Here is a 23,523-nt window from a genome sequence, read left to right on the forward strand (position 1 = left end):
CGATCGATCAATCAATCAATGAATCACAATCTAATCGAAATAAGGAAATAAGAAAATATTCTAACAAAGGGAGGAAGAAAAGAAAAGAAAGAGAAGAAAGACCGAAGAGATAGAGAACTGAGAGTGGGAGGTAGAGAGTGTAGAAATTTAATGTATAAAGAGAAATGATTGTATTATTAATTGATATATATTGATGTCTATTACAATGATTCATGATTCCTATATATAGAAGAGGGTGAGTGTGTAGTAGGTAAGGAGTAGGTGAAGTGGAGGTGGTAGTGGTGTAGTGGGTTAGGTTTAGTGGAGTAGGTGAGGTGGTAGTGGTGTAGTGGGTTAGGTTTAGTGGAGTAGGTTTAAGTGGGTGAAGGTTTAGTGGAGTAGGTGAGGTGGTAGTGGTGTAGTGGGTTAGGTTTAGTGGAGTAGGTTTAAGTGGGTGAAGTAGGTGGAGAGTAGGTGGATTTTAACAGCCCCCCGCAAACTCAAGGGGGATAGGAACTAACCAACTTGAGTTTGGAGAGAGTAACAAAACAAGAAAATACATAAAAATAAAAGAGGATAAGAGACACTGTATGGTCGTGTCAGACCATTGGTGAAGACACTGGATGGTGGTGTCATAACGTTGTAGAGGACACTGTATGGGGGTGTCAGAACCATGTAGAGGACACTGTATGGTGGTGTCATAACGGTGTAGAGGACACTGGATGGCGGTGTCAGACCGATGTAGAAGACAGTTTATGGGGTCATGTCGGACCGTTGTAGCAGACAATGTTGTGACAGTTGTGGTGACAGTTTACGGAGTCTTGCTGGACCCTTGTAGAAACTAACCGGAATCAATGTCGGGACAGTTTACAGAGTCTTGTCGGACCCTTGTAGAAACTAACCGGAATCAATGTCGGGACAGTTTACAGAGTCTTGTCGGACCCATAAAGGAGCTAACCGGAATCAATGTCGGGACAGTTTACAGAGTCTTGTCGGACCCATGAAGGAGCTAACCGGAATCAATGTCGGGACAGTTTACAGAGTCTTGTCGGACCCTTAAAAAGTCGCACCCTCAAAAGGTGTGCCCAATTTTTCAAAAGGCGTGCCATCAAAAGGCGTGCCCAATCCATAAAAAGGCGTGCCATCAAAAGGCGAGCCCAAGTCATAAAAAGATGTGCCGGACATGTTGGCGAGGCACGTGAGCGCCTTGGCTTGCGCGCCCGTGTTGTCGTCTGTCGGCAAGTGGCACGCGATGCGCGGATCGGCCCTGGCTATTTAAACCAAGGGTGAGGCGGAGGCTGTGCATACCAGTCTGAAACCGCTGAAACCAACCCGTCTCTGAAAAACTCTGCCTCTTCGGAGAGAGAAACTTTGGAACACTTTGTAACCCAGAAAATGGCTTCGTCTTCCTGCGGTCTGCTCACCCTCTTTCCCGACCTCAACGAGTCAACAAGAGAGATAACTGGTGCGGTGGCACTGGAACCTCAACCAAGCGCCCCGGAGTTTGCTCCGTTGAACTTTCCGATGCGGTCGGTGGAGCAAAGAATGACAGTGCAGTCGGATGTGGAAGCCAATCAGTATACATTGAAGTCATGTGTGGAAACCATGACTGCGGTTACAAACTTGTCGAACCGGCTGCAGAGTAGGGCAAATGAGGTGCAACAGTTAAACTCCCAGCTGGCTCTGCTCCAACGCATGTATAAGGATGCGCGAGCAGAGATAAGTGTGCTAAAGGCGGAAAATAAGGAGCTGAAGCGGAAGGCCACCGTGATGTTCCGTTTTGGAGGTCCGCCATATGCTGCAGTGGAGGAGCAGGGAGTAGTGATCATGCCCAGTGGAGTGGGAAATACGGAGGCAACACTGGCAAGGGCCGCCCAGGACGGAGGCAAGAAGAAAAGACCGGCGGCAGAGTAGAGAAGAAAAATCCCACTGTGGGTGGGTGTTTGTTTGTTTTTTTTTTTTTTTTTTTTTTTGTGTGTGTGTAAAATTGTGATCGGGGTTGATCCCTGAGATGAATAAAATATGGGTGTATTGTGCAAATCCGAATGGCTGGAAGCTACAAGACTCAGCAGAAAAAATGAGAGGGAATGAATATATATATATATATATATATTTTTTTTAAAAAGAAAAGATAAAAAGTTGAGGTTCAAGGAAAAGTTGGGCGGTGGAAAGAAGAAAAAGAAATATATATATATATAAGAAAAAGAATCAATTTGTGTTTCGTTTTCTTTTCAAAAGATGGAGTAAAATAATAAAATAAAAAAAAAAGAAAAAGAAAGTTGAGTGGGGAACAGGAGTGTGTGGAAAGAAAAAAGGAAAAAATATAGGTTGGAGAATCTGAGCATCGGAGAAGATGAGAGGAAAAGGAAGTGGAGTGGTATATGCCAAGTGGTACAGCAAAATCTACGTCCCAAACTTTGTTTCAGCGATGGAAAACATCAGTGTACAGATGAGAACATCTGGATTCGGAGTAGCTGTCACAGGAGAAACATAATCCCTCTTCTTAACAAACCGAGCAAAACCAAACAATCCCAATAGGAGCGTCCAGAAGGACAGCTCGAAGATGAAGTCTCTCACGGCTGCAAAAACGATTAAGCCAGCTACTGTAAGAAGGTATGGTTGGCTGTCTACAGAGTCTGGAACAGAAGCTTCAGCAATGGCAATTACGGAAGACACCAGCACGATGATCAGAGTCAGCTCTGGAATAGGAGTATATGCTATCACTGCTGAGTAGAAAGCTCGAATGGTGTAAAGTGTAGTTTCTATTCCTCTGATCAGAGAAGTTACTGGATCACCAATGAAATGGAAAATAAGGGCCAGTGCAAGTTTTAAGAGGTATCCCACGAACTGGGTAATACTTGATAAAACCTTTTTCCAGTTGGACAACTCCCACAAGACTGTTCTCCAGGCATACAAAAGGAAAGCAAGAGCTATGAACCAAGGCCACCTAACAAGTGGGCTTGGGGCTTCCTTGGTCAAGGGCCTGAACCGGTCAGGCATGGTACTGTGCCCAGTGTACCCAGTAAAGGGTAGTAGAGAGGGATGATTGTGAAGAGGACGCTTTCGAAGCTGCCGTTGCCGACTTGGATGACGCCGATGAAGGTGGTGATGATATTATAGCGAAAGTGACTTTCAACATGAATGAAGTGCCTACAAGGGTTCCACCAGATAGCCCTTTGGCACCTCAATGGTATAGACTAGAGCATCGGAAAGGTGAGACCAAGGTGAAAGGAGAGGAGGTATGTGTTGAGGTCCGGCGGGCGGCCAAGGCGAGACTGCCGCCCGCCGGTGAAGCAGAATGACTAGGTTGTTAACCTTGCTCTGATACCATGTAGAAATTTAATGTATAAAGAGAAATGATTGTATTATTAATTGATATATATTGATGTCTATTACAATGATTCATGATTCCTATATATAGAAGAGGGTGAGTGTGTAGTAGGTAAGGAGTAGGTGAAGTGGAGGTAGTAGTGGTGTAGTGGGTTAGGTTTAGTGGAGTAGGTGAGGTGGTAGTGGTGTAGTGGGTTAGGTTTAGTGGAGTAGGTTTAAGTGGGTGAAGGTTTAGTGGAGTAGGTGAGGTGGTAATGGTGTAGTGGGTTAGGTTTAGTGGAGTAGGTTTAAGTGGGTGAAGTAGGTGGAGAGTAGGTGGATTTTAACAGAGAGGTTATTGGGAAAGAAAATAAAGAGAAGACAGGGATGAAAGAGAGTTGAGGAAGGCGGGGGGAGAGGTGAGCCTACAGCGTAAAATTAGTTTTTTTTACAGAAAAAGGATATTTAGGGTAAAATGGGTATGTCAAAAAATAAAATTGCTAACATCAACAAAATGAATTAGTTGACCTAACGTTTGACTAACGGATGCAATTATTTGTTATGTGATTTGAATCTTTAGGGAGCAGGATGTATTTTCCAGGACCTGTGGGAGTTAAATGTATGTTAGACAAACCTCGGGGGGTGTAATTGTAATTTACCCTAATATCTATCTGTCCAATTTTGTCTTGTTTTATGTTCGGCAATATGTTATCTATTAAGTTCTTGCGCTGGTCATAGTTGATGATCCTTCTCAATCATGTGAAAGTTGTTCCTCCTGTTATGCAGTCAGAACACTTTTCAAGCTCGAATGTTCTCTTAATACCTCTCTCTTCAAAATCTGTTAGCTTGTTCTCTGGTGCTGCTACTGAAGTTTTGCTGTATTGATGATTATGCCTTGTCATTGAGATTGGGTATTATTTTCAATATTGTATAATGCAATTATCAACTAACATTTCCATTCCTTCTTGCAGGTTTTTGTCCTATTCACTGACGGTTCAGTTTACATCCTTTGCCCAGTTGTTCCTTTTGGAAGGTAATCTTAATTTCATATTGTGCTCATTGTCATAATTGTCAAGTTGACAATCAAATTGTGAATCAAAATCTTAGTTTTGTGAATCATATATTAAATCAAACTGATAATCTTAAGATTCGCACAAACTGTAAAAATAATGGAAACAATTGTATTATATATATGGAAAAAAAAATGATTTTGCTATAATTTATACAATAGTTCTTTTATAAAGATATGATTACCCTTCCTAATTGGGAAAGCATTGCTTTAATAGCAAGGGATGCGTGCCCAAATTTTACCAACCATAAAATTATTTAAAAATCATAATATATTCTATCTCGACATTCAAAAAATCACTTAGCCCTAAATAGAGTTTTAATCAAAAAAACACTTTATATATGTTTATTGTTCAAAAAAAGTAAAAAAATGGTTGTGGAACGACCTAACTTAGGTCATATAAAACCATGTTTATTTCAGCAAAATAACAATAGATAATTCATTGATTCAAGTTGTTTTAGCCTTGCATATCTGTAGAAGATATATTTTGAAATTTTTCTGAAGAAAAAAAAAGGAGAGAAATAGGTTAAGAATTTGCTAGGTTTGACTAGATCTAATTGGATCCTTTTAAACCCTTTGATCACCAATATAACAACAAATCATGTATATGTATTGATTATTTTAGTACGAAACACACTTAAAAGTTGTATAATGACAATTTCACAAAAAAAAGAGGTGTAAATAAGAGTCAGAATTTGTTGGAACCGAGAGTTTCAAGAATCACATGAATTGACTTGTGAATCATGTGATTCGCCATCAATTTTATACCAAAATAGATTCACCCATAGATTCTCATCGATAAATGCATGAATCATGAATCGAATCACAAATTGAATCGTGAATCGTAAGGTTCTAATAGCATAGCTCATCATCATTAATTGTCTGAGATAAGGAGTTATTACTGCTTGCTGCTTCCTCCTGGAATCAGCAATATAGACATCATAATGTTTAGCACTTCAGCTTATGAGAAACTCAAGAAACTTGAAATTGGGATTGTGTGTGGGGAGTTATTCTGTCTATTACTATGTGCGATACGTATAATTAATTATGGAAGCAGGTGTCATTTGATACTCAACTCTGGTAGCACTTGTATGAAAACTGTTTTTCAACATTGTGTTAAATCGCATGGGTTTGGGGGGCAAATGCTTCATGTTGTATTCAGCCCCGGGAGTTCCTATGCTATATTATTTAGTCATTATGGGCACATAATTTAGGTATGTTCTGTGTCATAAAGTATCTGATGAATGAGAGATTAGTTCATCTCCCACAATGTTTCCATGTTTTAGTGGTACGGATGGTCTATCATGATTCATGATGGGTCGGTTAGGGTTTTACTGATGCTTTATGTTGGATGCTGACAAAAATTTGAGTGGTTTGTTTTGCAACAGTGTGTATAAATGGGAATCTATATTGGAGATATATGGTGATGCTCAAACATTTGGGCTGAAATCTGCCAATTCAAGAGCGGTTAGTAATTCTAATATGGCGATCTCTTGGTTGGAAGCAACATTTCCCGAGTTAACTCACCAGGCAACAGGAGGAGGAAATCTATCTGCACTTAAAGCTCAGCCATATGCTTTATTTGATGCATCCATTTCATTGCAGGTATTGTTCTTCTGTTACCTGATTCTTTGTTGTAGTGTTTTCAGATGGGCCCTAGGTTTAATTGTATTACTTGACGATGCTTTATTAAGTTGTTGCATATTGTAGCCAGAATATTATACATTTTCTTATAGAAAGTTCCTTTTTGTTTCTCTGAACAACCCCCGCTTCTTTGTCAGTGATGTCTGTTATTATGGCTCAATTACTATTGTTCTTTTTGCTTTTGTTTTTCCCTGCAAAATTTTACTTGTATTGCTTCTTGAATTTGCGTTTTTGTATCACTTGAATTCCTTTTCATTTTGTTTAGCTATCATAATTACTTCTCTGAATTATATTTTGTTAAAAAATACTGTATTATTGATTGTTGTTATTTTGATGTGTTACAAGATTGATTAATTACAATTCCTATACAATCTATATATAGAAGAAAATGTGGTAGTAGGTGTAGTGGAGGTGATAGTGGGTTAGGTGAAGTGGAGTGTGTGGTGAAGTGGAGGTAGGTGAAGTGGAGTGCGTAGTGGAGTAGGTGAAGATAAAGATGGGAAATTCTAACAGCCCCCCGCAAACTCAAGGAGGAGAGAAACTAACCAACTTGAGTTTGGAGAGAGTAACAAAACAAGAAAATACATAAAAATAAAAAAGGATAGGAGACACTGTATGGTCGTGTCAGACCGTTGGTGAAGACACTGAATGGTGGTGTCATAACGTTGTAGAGGACACTGTATGGGGGTGTCATAACGTTGTAGAGGACACTGTATGGTGGTGTCATAACGTTGTAGAGGACACGGTATGGTGATGTCATAATGGTGTAGAGGACACTGGATGGCGGTGTCAGACCGCTGTAGAAGACAGTTTATGGGGTCATGTCGGACCGTTGTAGAAGACAGTTTATGGGGTCATGTCGGACCGTTGTAGAAAAACAGTTTATGGGGTCATGTCGGACCGTTTGTAGAAGACAGTTTATGGGGTCATGTCGGACCGTTGTAGAAGACAGTTTATGGGGTCATGTCGGACCGTTGTAGAAGACAATGTTGTGACAGTTTACGGAGTCTTGCTGGACCCTTGTAGAAACTAACCGGAATCAATGTCGGGACAGTTTACAGAGTCTTGTCGGACCCTTGGAGAAACTAACCGGAATCTATGTCGGGACAGTTTACAGAGTCTTGTCGGACCCATAAAGGAGCTAACCGGAATCAATGTCGGGACAGTTTACAGAGTCTTGTCGGACCCATAAAAAATCGCATCCTCAAAAGGTGCGCTCAATTTTTTAAAAAGGCGTGCCATCAAAAGGCGTGCCCAATTCATCAAAAGGTGTGCCGGACATGATGGCGAGGCACGTGGGCGCCTTGGCTTGCGTGCCCGTTTGTCGGCTGGTGGCAAGAGGCGCGCGATGCGCGTGGCTGCCTTGGCTATTTAACCAAGACGAAGGCTGAGGCTGAGGCATACCATTCTGAAACCTCTGAAACCAACCCTTCTCTGAAAAACTCTGCCTCTTTGGAGAGAGAAACTGTGGAACATTTTGTAGCCCAGAAAAATGGCTTCGTCTTCCCGCGGGCTGCTCACCCTCTTTCCCGACCTCAACGAGTCAACAAGAGAGAGAACTGGTGCGGTGGCACTGGAAACTCAACCAAGCGCCCCGGAGTTTGCTCCGTTGAACTTTCCGATGCGGTCGGTGAAGCAAAGAATGGCAGTGCAGTCGGATGTGGAGGCCAATCAGTATACTCTGAAGGCATGTGTGGAAAGCATGACGGCGGTCACAAACTTGTCGAACCGGCTGCAGAGTAGGACAAATGAGGTGCAGCATTTAAACTCCCAGCTGGCTCTGCTCCAACGCATGTATAAGGATGCGCGAGCAGAGATAAGCGTGCTAAGGGCAGAAAACAAGGAGCTGAAGCGGAAGGCCACCGTGATGTTCCGATTTGGAGGGCCGCCATATGCTGCAGTGGAGGAGCAGGGAGTAAATGTGCTCGGTGGCGTGGGAAATCCGGAGGCAACATCGTCAAGGGCCGTCCAGGACGGAGGCAAAAAGAAGAGACCGGCGGCAGAGTAGAGAAGAAAAATCCCACCTGTGGTTGTTTGTTTGTATTTTGTTTTTTTTTTTTTTTTTTTTTTTTTTTTTTTTTTTTTTGTGGAAACATGGTGATCGGGGTGAGCCCCGACATGAATAAAATGAGTTTGGTGTGCAGATCTTCCTGCGTCTTTTTTGTTTGTTTGTTTGTTTGTTTGTTTGTTTGTTTTTTTTTTTTTTTTTTTTACGGAAGATAGGATGATGCTCACGAGTTGTATAATAAGGAAAATGGATAGAAAAAGAAAGATAGAATAAATAAAATAAAATAAAAATAGGAGTAGTGAAAATATATTATAAGAAATATATATATATATAGTTAAATAAAAGAAAAGGGAAAAGAACGTGGGTGCACATGGGCTTGGTGTGATGATGCATTAGTTTAAGATGATGCATTAGTTTAAGATATATATATATATTAAAAAAAGAAATGTGAGATGGAAATTGGGTTGGTGTGCAAAGCCGGTGATGCGGTTTTGTTTTTCAAAAAGATGGATTTAAAATAAATATAAAAAAAAAAGAAAAAGAAAGTGGAGACAAAAGTGGGAACACATGTGCTGGTGTATGGTTTAAAAAAATAATGAAGCATTATAATAATGAAAACAAAGGTAAAGAGTGGTTTAAAAAATAAACAAAGAGGATGGGTCCTCTTGAACTGCTTCACACGCTTCTTCACAATCTTCTTGGTAATCAAAGGAACAGCCATTGTTTCTGGTGTCGACGCTGCGGAGAGCCTTGCTCCTGTGAACCCTAAAACTGCGAGGAGGATAGATAAAACTGCGGAGAGCTGGCGGTTCTCCGTCGAAACCAACGACGCCGGAATCTGGACACAGGTCCCTTCCAGGTGCCAAGACTACGTCCACGATTACATTACCGGCGTTCGCTACCGTTCCGACTCCGAGATGGTCGCCAAGACGGTGGAGTTCGCCGGAAACGGCAAGGACGCCTGGGTTTTCGATATCGATGAGACTTTGCTTTCTAACCTGCCGTACTACGCGCACCACGGATTCGGATCAGAAACATTCGATGAAGTCTCTTTCGATGAATGGGTGGATTTGGCTGAGGCTCCTGCTTTACTGGCAAGTTTGAAGTTATACAAGGAGCTTCAAGAGATGGGTTTTACAATATTTCTTCTGATTCAGGTAAGCCGGCCATTGTGTACAAATAGAAGAGGAGAGAGAGAGCATCTGGTGACAGATCCTCTTGAGGCCAGAGTAGTCTCAGTTGGGTTTATTGAAGGTGGTGGATTCGAAGAAATTTCAAGGTATGTGTAGAGGTCCGGCGGGCGGCCAAGAGGAGGCTGCCGCCCGCCGGTGAAGCAGAATTACTAGCTTCTCAACCTTGCTCTGATACCATGTTAAAAAATACTGTATTATTGATTGTTGTTATTTTGACGTGTTACAAGATTGATTAATTACAATTCCTATACAATCTATATATAGAAGAAAATGTGGTAGTAGGTGTAGTGGAGGTGATAGTGGGTTAGGTGAAGTGGAGTGTGTGGTGAAGTGGAGGTAGGTGAAGTGGAGTGTGTAGTGGAGTAGGTGAAGATAAAGATGGGAAATTCTAACATATTTTATCCCATTACTTCTTGTAATCTTTGCCACTGTTTTAAATTTGAGGGCTTATTTTTTTGGTTGATATCCCTATGTAGTTTTTAGCAATTCTTCCATGCTAAGAGACAGTGGCTGCAAGCACATGATTCTGAAATGTCTTTTAATAGAATTTTGAAACATCTATTTCAAATGTTAAAGAGAACCTTTCATGCTTCTCTCTGCTCGTTCATCATCAAATATTAAAAATTGAAGACATCTATTGACCTTAAAACCTCTAGAACTTTCCATAAAAAACTTCTAAAATACAAAATATTAGTACTCTTGTGCTCGGTTTTGATTGTTGAGAAAGGAGGCTACATTCACTCTGGGAAAATGATATTCTTACAGAATTTTTCTATAGATTTCATAACAAGAATGACGTGGCAGTGGCATTTGTGAAATTATGAGAACAATGATGAGTGCTTTCATTGTAAATGAAGGGATCACAAGATGCCACATCATTCTCTACGAAAATTTTATATATAAATTCTGTTTGTATATATTTATCAGTGAAAGCATTTCGGCTTTTAGTAAATAAATTGTGTTTTTGAGATATTAAAAATTGTATATATATCTCTTTCTTTTGTCACAAGTAAAATTGTTTATGTATCTCCTTCAGAATTATAAGATTTATAATTTGGTGTAAATTTTGAGTCTAGTTGATGTTCGACAAAGATATGTGCTCCATTGCATTTACGTTGGAACTTTTTCTTTAATGATTTCCAGGGTCCTCTCCCTAAAGTATGTCATGATGGTGAACAAGGTTCAGAAGTGCGTGTTGCAGAGTTTGAAGGGCGGGCAGTCAGTTTACTGTATAATTCAATCAGCAAAGATTCAATTCTGGTGACTGCATGGAGTGGTGGACAATTGCAGATAGATGCTTTAGCTGATGAAATACAGCCAGTCTGGGTTGTTGGTAGCCCACCTCGTCTTTGTGTTGATTCTTGTGACCGGATTGTTGGTGTTGCTATGATATGTGAATCAATCCCTGGTGACCACTCCATTGTGAAGCTTGACCAGCCACCTGATCATACTGTGTGGTCAGGATATCCTCCCCCTTTGTTGAGGTTGGTAATGGTGGATTTAGCTCTGCCTAGAAACAGAGAGAGTAGTTCTCCTATTTCAATGTTTGTTGATCCTCTTATCCCAGAAAGAATATATACCTTCCATGATGGAGGGATAGATTCCATAGTGTTGCATTTTCTCCCTTTTACAAGTCAGACAAGTGGCAAAGATGAAAGCATGAGAACTCCCTCTGTGCATCCTGTTCTTAGTACATGCCAGGGAGAATCCTCATCCCCTCTTTTTGGTTTCATGGCATTGTCTGATTCATTTGGATATTCATGGATTGTCGGGCTGACCTCTTGGGAGTGCATTGTGCTTGAGGTGAAAAGTTGGGATCTGTTGCTTCCCATTCATGTTGAAATGGAGAAGCAAGCCACAACCTTGGAAGAATCAAGAGACACAGACACTCCAGCTATTATAAGCAAAGAACTCCTTGGTGGCCCTAAGGTGGTTCTTCCTCCATCATCGAATCTACGCTCTGTTACTGCTGATTCTATTGAAGGTCGATCAGCTCTTCATCAGTACTTCAAGCTTTTTCATGAAAATTATGTGGAGTATGCACACAAGGTACCAATGGGTGATCTGGTTCACATGCAACCATTTTTAATTATATATATCTATCACGTTCACTTCTACCAGGTTATCTCTTTTATCTCATGTTGTTTCTCATCTCATCATTTGTTATGTTGGAAGAACATATTCTTGTTTGTAACTTTGAAGTTGCAGAACAAATGTTTCCTCATGGTATTTTGCAGAATATAGTGTGATATTTAAAGTTGAGGAGCCTTTCATAATTCATTCATTCAACTGATCCAGTGCAAGGAGCCCCTCTTTCGCCTCTCCCCCATCCCTTCTCCCCATAACAGGGGGAGCGAGGGATTGATACTATAAAATGAGTATCAAATTTATAGAGGTAAATTACATCTACACCCCTTGAGATTTGAGTTTAATATAGATGCCCTCTTCACGTTTTGGAAATTACACTGCACCCCTTGTCCGTGTCTTTTCACAGAAATAATGGAAAAAATGTAATGACTTTAATAACCTCAATTACAATAGTCAAGTTACTATATTACCCACAAGGCATCTATTATTCTCTTCCTCTTTCTTCTTCCCTCCCCCATTAATGGACCACCACAGCAGCACCATTTCTTCCTCTCTTCACCATTGAACAGAACTCCTTCCTAGAAAGCAAACCCCACCAGCACAGAGCAAACCCGCCCTCCACTATTAATGCACCACCATCACACCACCGACTGCTGCTCCTTGCTCACATTAACAGGCCTCTTCCTCACCATTTAACAAACAACCCAATCAGGCAACAAACCCACCCCGCCAGCTATCATCACCAAAACCACCATCCTCTGCCACATCTTACCCCAAATTAAACACCCAAAGCAACACCAAAAAATTCTCAAATCAAGTCCACCAACCCTTAAAAATTGTGTAAATTTTGCAAAATAAAACGATGATGAGAAGCAGTTTTGATAGAAGTGGGTTTGTAGGAGTTGTGATGGGGTTGGATTTGCGGTAGCTTTGGTCGCCTAAGTGAGTTCGCTGGTTTGTTTCAGTCAGTGGGACTTCCTTTGATGATGCCCTGTGCAGGAACTACCAGAACCACCAAAACTCCACTCAGCCCCTCTCACAGCTGGTTGTGGTGAAGTGTAATTGATGGGTTGATATATATGCATGTAGTATATACACAGTAGATTGAGAAGAAAAACATATGGTAATGGTGCTGTGTGAATCAGATTAGGCTAAAGTGTTGTATGCATATATGTTTGCAATTAAACAATCCTTCAAGGTTTAGAACTGATGCGTTTATGAACATCTAGAGTTGCAAAAGCAACTAATGGGTTTTCGGTTGCCAAATAATGGTCTGTGCTTGGAAAAGGGTTAAAATGACATTTTAAATAAACTAATGGCTTACATCAGCAAAAACTGTTAGTCAACTAACGGAAGGGAAAGTTTGTAATGTGATTACAAACCTCAGGGAGTGCAGTGTAATTTTTGAAGTGTGGAGAGGGAATCTGTATTAAACTCAAACCTAAAGAGGTGTAAATGTAATTTACACCAATTTATTATTATTTGGAGGTAAATCAAATGCCAGCTATAAGCAGCAGCTAAACATAGTCATAAATCTTGAGCTAAATAATTAAATTTGAAGGCCCTTCTATGATGGCGCTTGAACTTAGCAATGCTTAGCACTGCCTTATTTTTTATTGTTCAGCTGTTATTTTGCTGTTCTATACTATGGCTTTTTAGGCTTTACATTGATATCTAGTAAAAGATGATTTGGAAAATATGCTTCCTGATTATGATTGGTATGTATTCCAATGCTGTTTTGAGATTGTTTTGTTTTGTTTCTGTTTTTGGTTTGGTTGGTTTGGTTTGGTTTTGTTTTGTTTGTTTGGTTCTTTTTATTTATTAAATCCTTTCTAGATAAGACGGTCGTGTGAAGACTTCACTCTGGTTTTCTAGGTGTACTTTGAACTCAAGCATCATGGGCCTCAATTGAAGAAAATCATTGAAGACCAGCACGGTCGTTTGCGTGAGGCACAACAAAAGCTTTTGAGAATTGAGGAGAAACAGGAAATAATAGAAAACCGCATTAGTCATGCAACTCAGATGCACAGTCACTTCGAAGAACGTTTGCGAAGGTTGAGAAAGTTGCCGGGGGTGCAGAAGAAACCATTGTCAAAAGCAGAGAGAGAGTTCAAGTCGGAACTGGGTGAGTAATTTATTTTGTGAATTGTTATTCATAGCTTATTTATTGGAATATAGAATAATTATGGGCTAGATTATTTTATTATGTATGCTAGTATTGATTTTATTAGATATCTTGATCAGTAATTTGTTATCTGTCCGTGAATAAATCTTTTAAATATTCCTAATACATTGCAAATGTAAACGAAAGTGCTTTTGCTTCCCTCTTATGAATTGTGCTTTTCCCACTACATACGCTGTTTGTAATAATTACTCTTCAAAATGCAATTGTTTCTGAATTTTGTCATCGACATTAGCTCATTAACTTTCTAAGTCATGCTATTCTGATTAACTCGGGTTTGGAATAATTCTGAATGCCGAACGTTTTCGCAACTCCAACGTTAAGAATTTATCTAGATGGTTCAAACTCATTTTTCTAGGTTGGCTGGGATTTCTTTTTTAAACAAACGTCATTTAACATACCATTTTGATTCTTTTGCAGACAGGTTTACTGGAGTGGAGTTGGGCGCTTTACATTCTTCCATCGAAACTTTGAATGTGAGGTTGAAAAGATACACACGTTCTCCACAGGGCGATGTGTTGAACCAACAGAGGCAACTATCAGGTAGAAGGAAGAATTATGTCCAAGATGACCAAATCTCTCAACTCAAATCTTCAGTGGCCAAACTTTCACTTGTCAACAGCGAGAATACAAAAAAGGTTAAACTTCTTGAATCTTCATTGAGCCGCCGTGAAAGCGACAGCTGATGTAACTGCATTTCTGGTTGGGTACTGTGGCTGAATTTTCAAGCTACATGTCAATTTCACATCTGTTTGAGTTTTGGACAAATGAAAATCTAACAAATACCCCTTAGAAGTCAAGGGGTAGATGTTCATGTCTTGTGCTAAAGAACTTGTACGTATGTGTCTTCATTCAAGAACAGCTTTAGACTAATAAATAGATGTAGTTGGGACAAGCCTTTCATGTGCAACTTATGACACTTGACCTTACATATCACAGTTTTCAACCTAGTTTTTATTCTGTGAAGGGCAGACCCGAGGCTACATAGTTTGATTTAATTCAACTTTGACAGCTGTTCCGAATGCGATCTGAGGTCTTAGGCATTGACTATACCCAGCATCACAGCTGAATTGTAAACCTTTGTGCTAAGTGTCTTAAAAGGTGATCTGTATGGGGTCCAAATTTTTACTAGTCAAAATGTTCAGTTCAATCACTTTTCTTGGTTTGCTAATTGAATTATGAGTAATACTCCGAACCTAGACTTATCAACCCGGAAATTATTCATAATTATTATTTTGTGATTCAGATTTATTTTACACATAGACTCTACATTATTTAAATTTAATTTCCATCACACAACACACTAACCAGAAAAATTTGGGAAGTTATGTCTGGGAGATTAGCTTTTCTTGATTTATTACCCAGCAATGGAGATAGAATATTCATTGGTTTGGAGCATTTTAGGGGGTTAGATTGCATTTGTGGTTGTTGTTATCTATTTTAATGGTTTTATTATGGCTGCTACTTTTTTATTATTTTATTTTGAAAAGTATTGGTTCACTTTCCTATATAGCACGCACCCCTTGATTTACTTAATGTTTAATTATACGTATATTTTGGGTGATTGACACTTTACGCTGCTACCAAGCACCATATTTTTGGAATTTTCTTAATGTTTGGATTATGAATTTTAATAAGGATTCGACCAAAAAACAGCTGTTAGAAAATTTTATTCTCAATTTTTATTTATTTATTTATTTTAAAAAAGGCATTCCTATCCGTAGTAATGATGGTCCAAAATAAAACATCTATACTATATATTAAGTAAAATTGGGTTTTTAACCCTCAAAACCTATGGGAGTTTCAACATCTCAATTTGAATTTTTAAAATTTTTTATTTTAAAAAAACTTAGCATTTATTGATTTGGTCAAAATTTCCTGATTAACATTTATTAATTTTTTTCTAATTCACATGTCTTTTTACATGTTTGCATTTATTAATTTGATTAAAATTTCTTGATCAACATTTAAAATCTGCCCATACAAATAATTATAGATACAATCCGTGTATAGTTACTGCAGAATTTTTTTTAACATCTCCTATACATTATGGTTAGTGATAAGATTGTTAAAGTATTTTTATAAAAAATCTTTAAAAACATAATTTATATATTAAAAAAAAATCTAAAACAAATATAAATATCTACAATTATCCAGTGCTATGCACGGGTGATGGGCTAGTATTATATAAGAAAAAGGAGGTTTTTAATCCATAAGCTTTTTGGAAGTTCCAATATCTCAATCCTAATTTTTTAATTTGTTGATTTAAAAAAAATAAATAACCTCAACATTTATTGACTTCTCTCAATCCACAAACTTTTTTAACTTCTCTCATTGTTACTGCAACACCCTTTTCAACTTCTCTCGTACACTATGGTTAGTGATGAGATTGTTAAATTATTTTATAAAAAATCTAAAAAAAAAATAATTTGTATATTAAAAAAATCTATATCTATATCTATATCTATACTATATATTAAGCAAAAAGGGGTTGTTGACCCCAAGCCTTGTGGGAGCTCCAATCTCCCAATCTAAATTTCTTGATTTTTTGATTTAAAAAAAAAAACCTTAGCATTTATTAACTTCTCCCAACCCCCAAGTCTTACCCTCATAATAACACTTTAATGCATTAAGAACAAGCATAAAAAAAATTCTTTGAAATCCAACGCATAGGAATTCCTTGAAAAGTCTCAACACATATGATTATTATCCCTCGTAATAACACTTTAATGCATTAAGAACAAACATAAAAAAAATTTCTTGAAAAGTCCAACACATATGATTATTATCAAAATATTAAATTTTAATATAATATAATAAAAAAAAAAGACATTTAATTCCTTTAAAAGTCTAACACATATGATTATTATCAAAATATTAAACTTTAATATAATATAAAAAATAAAAAAAGAAGAAGGCATTTAAAAAAAAAGAGAAGAAGACATTTAAAAATCACAATTCACATATATAGATAATTGTAAATACAATCCGTGCATACCACGGATGATATGCTAGTTAGATTGTAAAGGTAAGAAATAAGTTCATAATAATGGCACATGAAAAGTAAGTGCATCACTTTTGGGGCCTTTCCCCAAAATAAGCCAAATTAGCAACTTAATTTCCAAACTAGGCCTAGTTTGGACGGAATTTCCAAATTAGGCTAAAACGTGGTTCACAACCACGCTTTCAAAGTTTTTGTGGCTATCGCGCGGAAATTTTTTGAAATCGTAAAAGCGTGTTTTCAAACCACGCTTTTAATTAATAAAGCGTGATTACAATCCACGCTTTTAATTAATTTTTTTTACTTTTTTCTGAAAGCGTGGTTGTGAACCACGCTTTTAACTGAATTTTTTTCATTTTTTATTATTTTTTATTATTTTTTCTGAAAACGTGGTTGTGAACCACACTTTTAACTAAAAAAAAATTTCTTCTGAAAACGTGGTTGTGAATCACGCTTTTAAGCAAAAAATTTTCCGTTTTTAAGTGAAAGCGTGGTTCGTAACCACGCTTTTAAAACTTATATAAAAACTCCCCTAGCCCTCATTTGCAACCACGCTTTTCACACTTAGGTTTTTTCGACAACTCACTGCTCTCTCTCACTCTCTGCTATAGCGATCCCGGTTCTTTCTCCTTTGTTTGTAGTATTCGGACTTAGTTCCGTGGATTCCGGTTGTTGTTTTGAACTTGTTTTTGTCCTTCAATTCTTTAAATTTGAGTTATAGAATGTTTTGGACTTGTTCGTTCCAAGTTGGGTGTGATTGGGAGCAGGTGGTTGCTGCCCAGGTTTTTAGTCCTTCGCTCGAGCGAGCTGTTTGTCGCTCGAGCGAGAGTGGAGTTTTGTGTCCGGTGGGTCGAGCCAGGGTGGCTTCGCTCGAGCGAGCGTTGCGTCTGGTACTGGAACATGAACACTGGAATTCTTGGCTCGAGCGAGCTTGTCTTCGCTCGAGCGAGTCTATCGTATTTTAGTAGGCAGCAGCGGGGAAAAAGATCATTTTTCTCCCTCTTTCTTTCTTGAAACCCTAGCAGCCGAGAGTCTCTCTCTCTAAACTTATTATCTCTCTAGATATCATCTCCTTCTAGTATGAATCCATCCTAGGTCCTTTGTTAATAAGGTAGAGGGTGTCGAGGGCTTCGTCTTAATCGGAAAAATTGTGGATTTGGAGCACTTTGATTTCGGGTCATCATCTCCTTTTGAGTTCTCCTTTGAGGTAGGGATTCTCCTTGTTCTTTTTCAATACTACGTCTATAGATAGACATGTGGTAATTTTTGTATTGCATGAAAACCATTTTATGTTGGATTTTTGTATAAATTCATGAGGTTGAACTTTGGGTTAGTTGTTGGATTTAGATCTATTATCATTAGATGTGTTTTGGGGCTAATTGGGTGTTAATTAGCATGTTGTTGTTGTAAGGAGAGGAAACCCTAATATTTATTTGGTTTAATAACTCAATAGAGGGGTTTTGATCATTGGGTAAATACTTGGGTATTTTGGGTTTGAATGAAGCCATTGTTGTTTGTTGTAGATGATTGAACTTTTTTATCAATATAGGGAGAAGGGGAGGAAAATCCTATTTTAGTGATTATGATTTAATTTGTATAATTAAATTGGAATGGCTTGGAGATGAATGTAGTAGATTAAAATGAGCTTTGGCTTTATTGTCCTTGGATTTGATTTTGTGAAAACAAAAGGAATAAAACCGGTTTTGAAAAATAAAGAGAGTTGGTTTTGTGAAATGGGAAAGGTACTTTGAAATGAGTATGAATGTTGGATTGTTGTATCTTATACTACTATGTTAGTATTAGGGATAAGTTGATGATCTCATGATATTTGAGTCTGCTAATAGATGTACAATATACATGCATTTAGAGGTTTTGTCATTGGTCATCGGTGGAGGATGACATGGTTGCGTTGAATTGTTGTGTATATATATTACACCTATGTGTTTATCTACTTTAACTCGTTGTTAGATTCTTGTTGGTTATGTATATGCATTATACATGTTGGATATGCCTTGTTGCATGGTTGTTGTTGGCGTTATATGCCGCGCTTATAATCAAAGGTACCGTTACTTTCCAGCTAGCGCCTGGAGAACTGTATGCGCTAATAATAGAAGGCACCATACCCTTCCAGCTAGCGCCTGGTAAACTGGTATTTTGGCTTACTACGCACATAGCTAGTAGAGCGAAGTTGGTTGTAGTTATTTCAGTATATGTTTGGCTTACTAAGCGCATAGCTAGTTGAGCAGGGTGGAATTGTTGTTGTTTAGTTGTAACTGAAAATATCATAGATTTGATTGGTTCCAGTTCGGAGAACCGAGTTACTCCATTGATTGATTGTATACATGTGGGTGGGTTGTAAATTTATATTTTTTTACAAGGTTATGCATGTATAGGTATGATAGTAGTGGAAATGAACCAAAATGTCTTTTTGTCTTTTGGAAAGTGTGAAGGAGAATGAATGTTTTAACGATAAACATGTTTTGAAAAGGTACATCTGTGTATGTATAGGAAGTGGAAGAGAGTATCGGGCTTAGTGAGATTATTTTCCCAAGTAATTGTTAATGTTATGAAAGAATGGGAATGGGGATTAATGAAAGGAATAAGGAAAGATGAATCGCTTATAGCGTTGAATGAAACGGTTGTTTTCAAGAAAAGTTTATATATATATATTTTGTATAAACTGTCATATTACTATTCTAGTACGAGAATGAGTGTGCATGATCATAGCTATCTGTAAGTTGTTATTGTTGAGGATCATGTTGAGATCCCTATTAGACTTTATGTTCATCCCACGTTGTTGAATCTTTTTCAGGTGTTTAGCAGGTTGTGCTACAGGATTTGGATCTTCTTATTTGTTGGCCACGGGGCCTCTTTGTTGTTGGCGGAACACCATATGTGTGAAAGGGTTACACCCCTTCATTTGTTTATTTAAAGGTTGTAAGCCCAAGGGCAATTTATAGAGTATGTTCATGTAACATTTACTTTGCATACGAATGAGAGTATTTATATTCATTTCTATGGATTGAATGTATGAGTTTATTTCCGCATGTTATCTCTGAAATTGAATTAAGTTAATGAATTTGGTAATGGCTTCGAGTAATAAAAGTGGGGCGTGACACTGCTCTCGCTCTTGGTCTCTCTCTGCTCTCGTTACCTCTGCTCTCAGACTCTCTCTCTGCTCTTAGTCTCTCTCTCTGCTCTCTTTTCGTTCGTGGGTTGCTCTCTCTCGCTGGTATGGCGTCTGTCTCTCTCTGTCTCATTTGAATTTTATGTGTTTATTGTGTTTGTGAAAATGTGAATGTAGGTACAATGTGGGTATAATGTGGGTAGAATAGGGTTCATGAATGTGAAAATGTTGTGAATTAATGGAAATGTTGGTAGAATAGGGTTTGTGACTGTTAAAATGTTGTGAATTGGAATTGATATCAATGTGGGAAAAATAGGTTTTGTGAATTGAAATTGTGGTTTTGAATTTTTAAAATGTTGTGGTTTTGAATTGTGAAAATTTTCTAGGGTTTTCAATTGAATGTGAAATCATGAATTAGGGTTAGGGTTTTGAATTGTGAAATAAGAAATGAGGGTTATGGTTTCAGAAATTTATGATAAGTTAATTTTTTTTGATAATGTTATATGATTTTTTTTAGGAACAAATTATGTAAAAACGTAGTTCCAAATCGAGCCGAATTGTGTTTAAATGATTTGGGTCAAATTGGTTCAATAATTTTAATAATTTAATTTGATTGCAATTTTTTTTAAACCATAGACAATTAAACTTAAAAAATGAAAGGCAATTTTGGGCAATTGGACATGATTTTGGCGTTTTGTGTTAGATTCATTATTTTAGCATTTTGTGTTAAATTCAAGCAGCTTTCATTCTTTTATAGACGTTATAGAAATGAAAAAATTGAAATAAATTAAAAAATTTAAGAAACAAAATAGAACAGATTTTAATGACACATAATTAAGGGGTAAAGTATATGATCTTGTATTACATTGGTATCCTCTCTAACTTTTTCATAGTAAATGATGCAAGCTCAAACCATCATTGAGGAGGAATTATCATATCTTTCAAAATTTTTAATTAAATTGTGTGTTTTTTTTAATTTTATTAATTGTTTTATATAATACATAGGAGACAAAAAAATAAGAAATAATAAATATGTAACCAATAGAATTGCAAGAATATATTATGTAAGATATAGAACATACCTATGTGATAATTTTTTCTCATTTAAGTTGAACCCCTTTCCATTTTTCTTAAATTTAGGCTATAGTAATTTCTTCCCATTGCACCAAAAAAAATAAATAAATAAATAAAAGAAATAATTGTGAATTACAAATATATTTTATAGGGTTTTGAATTGTGAAATCAGAAATTAGGGTTATGGTTTCAGAAATTAGGGTTTTGAATTGTGAATCATGTCTATATTTTTTGTATTGTGAATTGTGAATCCTGTCTATATTTTTTGAAATTAGGGTTTTGAATTTTGAATTGTGAATCCTGTCTATATTTTTTGAATTGAAAACTTTATTTTTTGCTTCTTAATCCTGTCGATATGGTTAAATCTTCTTATTCTTTCGCTTATCTCCTAAGCTTCATCATTAGGCCACTATAACTAGTACAAACAATTTTTTTGGGTTGCTTTAGGAAATATGTTAAAAGCTAAATTTTCGTATTTTTTAAAATTTTTTTTTGGAAAAACGTGTAAAAAAAGTAGAGAAATGATGTGATAAAAAAAAATTAGAAGTCAAAAAATGACTTTTAACCTCTTTGCCAAAAGAGGCCTTTGAAGTCGTCCTGAAAAATGCTATTACCAAAACATTTTATATAAATAAAAAAAATTTGTTTAAAAATTATGTTTGAAAACATTAAAATTTTTGATTTATAAAATGACTCATTCTCGATAATTTTTACCCACTTGAACTATCCAATTGACTTATTCCCTATGCGTCTGGATTATGTTATTCAATTAAGTTTTATATTTTTATGATAGTCGGATGTTTGAATCAGTTTACGTATTTCTCGACTAATCTTAGAATCCACACCAAATGTCCCTTCCATGTAGATCGGACAAATCTCAAATAATACCTATAAACATGACACATACTGAGAGTTCAACTTGAGACCTGAAAGGAGCATACCTAATTTTTAACACATAATGAGAGCTCATTAATATTAATGAAACTCAAGTTTGACTCGGTTCGGCTCGATAATTTTTTTTAATGTTATTTATATTGTTTAAATAAAAATAAAAGAGTCGAGCTTGACGAATCGAGCCGAGCCCTTAACAAGCTCAGTCGAGCTTGTTCATGAAAAGTTCGGCTCATTTGTAGCCCTATTTGAAATGACTCATGATTGGGAATTTGGGAGAAGTATTTCAAATATCACCATACTTTACTAGAAATAATATAAAATTACAACTCATAATTGTTAACTTTAAAATTTTTTATTTTTATCTTTATCTTTTATAACTGAGTATCTAAGTCAATTTATACACACCTCGACTAAATTTAAAATTATAATATATGCATCAAAAGAGAGTCTTAAAACATTCTAATTAATAGTCCATAGAAATTTCCTAGGTAAGAAGAAAAGAAAAAAAAAATGGCACTTTGATGGCTAAGCTTGTGTTTCATAATACCAAATAATTGCTACGGATGGCCCAATAGATTGACATGGATTGGTATCCAAAATTTACTACATAGGTTTAACCACCAACATAAGCGCATAAGCCAAGGCACAAACCCCTTTTGAGAACATGAAAAAAATTAATTGATTGGTTTATTTTGATTATATTATCTCTCTATTTTTTTTTGTATGTTTAAAAAAAAAAAGTAAATAAATTAATTTTTTTTCTTACTTTTCAAAACAAGCCAAAATGAGCTTTTTGTTTGAATTTCATAACAAAGCCTCTATGACCTCTAAAAAGTGGACGAGGGTTACCATTTCATATAGGAAATAACTTTGTCATTAAGGTCCCTAATGGCACAAGCTTGAGCAAATAAAAATAACTTCTCTTTAATTGTTCATAAATCTCAAGAATTGGATCACTAGTTTTAAAAAATTAAGAACAATGTTTGAAATAAAAATTAAGAACAAGTCATACAAAATCAGTCAAGTTATTTCAACTCAATGAAAAAAATAATAATTTCATACAAAACTTACATTATGATTTAAGATTTTTGTATGATTTGTCCAATTTTGTCCAATCTCACTGAATAAATACAATACTTCATACAAATTATACTATAAAATTATATGAAGAGAAAAACAAAAGAAGAATCTTCATAATGTCTTCAGATTCAAAATTAGTGATATATCTGTCTACTTTATCGAAATACTAAAAGAATAGATCAAGATTTATCAAAATAAAACAAAATAAGTGTTTTTAAATTGCTACCACTTACATGCGTACGATTAAATTATTGCCGTTTTCCCAAATTAAGGCAAAATAGTACCTTATTTCCCAAAGTAGGCCTAGTTTGGACAAAATTCCCAAACTAAGCTAAAACGCGGAAACAAACCACGCTTTCACCGTTTTTGTGGCCTTCCCGCGAAAAATTTGTAAAATCTTAAAAGCGTGGTACAAACCACGCTTTTAATTAAGAAAACGTGGTTACAAACCACGCTTTTAAGGAAATTTGATTTATACATAAATTTTTTTTTTAAAGTAAATTTGATTAAGGAAATTTGATTTATACATAACCACACTTTTTCTAAGCAATTTTTTTTTTCTTCAGAAAACGTGGTTGCAAACCACGCTTTTACTGTTGACCCGTGGATGATAACCACGCTTTTAACCAAAATGTAAAAATTCAACAAAAAAATCAAAACCAGCACTCACTCTTCTTTCTCACAGACACTCACTCTCTCTCTCTCTCTCTCTAACACACACCCACAACACTCACATACTCATATCAAACATAATTTTTATGTAATTTTTGTAAATATAAATCATTTTTATATAATTTTTATCTTTCGATTGGTTAGAAATAATTTTTTACAAATTAAATTTAAACAATCATACGTATCTATATAACTTGCCCAAA

The 23,523-nt window shown here is 36.6% G+C and overlaps 2 protein-coding genes across 4 annotated transcripts in view; one reads left to right on the plus strand and one right to left on the minus strand.

Moving 5' to 3' along the window:
• MOS7 (nuclear pore complex protein-like protein) overlaps positions 1 to 14,625 on the plus strand; it is a 68,596-nt gene extending 53,971 nt beyond the window's left edge. The window contains exons 5-9 of one of the 3 annotated variants that reach the window (XM_082882632.1): positions 4,260 to 4,321; positions 5,746 to 5,962; positions 10,346 to 11,323; positions 13,166 to 13,415; positions 13,893 to 14,625. In XM_082882632.1, the coding sequence (XP_082738758.1) occupies positions 4,260 to 4,321; positions 5,746 to 5,962; positions 10,346 to 11,323; positions 13,166 to 13,415; positions 13,893 to 14,158 (1,773 nt within the window). In that variant the 3' untranslated portion in view covers positions 14,159 to 14,625. Of the gene's footprint in view, positions 1 to 4,259; positions 4,322 to 5,745; positions 5,963 to 10,345; positions 11,324 to 11,439; positions 11,466 to 13,165; positions 13,416 to 13,892 lie in introns of those variants that run through there. The other 2 variants (XM_028195764.2, XM_082882633.1) reach the window with 2 other exon arrangements.
• LOC114303648 (uncharacterized) lies at positions 147 to 2,987 on the minus strand. The gene has a single exon (XM_028248792.2). It carries the CDS (start codon positions 2,977 to 2,979, stop codon positions 2,383 to 2,385), a length of 597 nt encoding a protein of 198 aa, XP_028104593.2. The 5' UTR covers positions 2,980 to 2,987; the 3' UTR covers positions 147 to 2,382.
• Positions 14,626 to 23,523: the final 8,898 nt, after the last annotated feature.

This window comes from Camellia sinensis, chromosome 8 (genome assembly GCF_055761805.1).
Source record: "Camellia sinensis isolate YWXY chromosome 8, ASM5576180v1, whole genome shotgun sequence".
In the NCBI taxonomy this organism is placed as follows: domain Eukaryota; kingdom Viridiplantae; phylum Streptophyta; class Magnoliopsida; order Ericales; family Theaceae; genus Camellia; species Camellia sinensis.

Excerpts from the sequence above, each read along its gene's own strand:
- LOC114303648 (XM_028248792.2), bottom strand. The coding sequence starts at position 2,979 with ATGCCTGACCGGTTCAGGCCCTTGACCAAGGAAGCCCCAAGCCCACTT.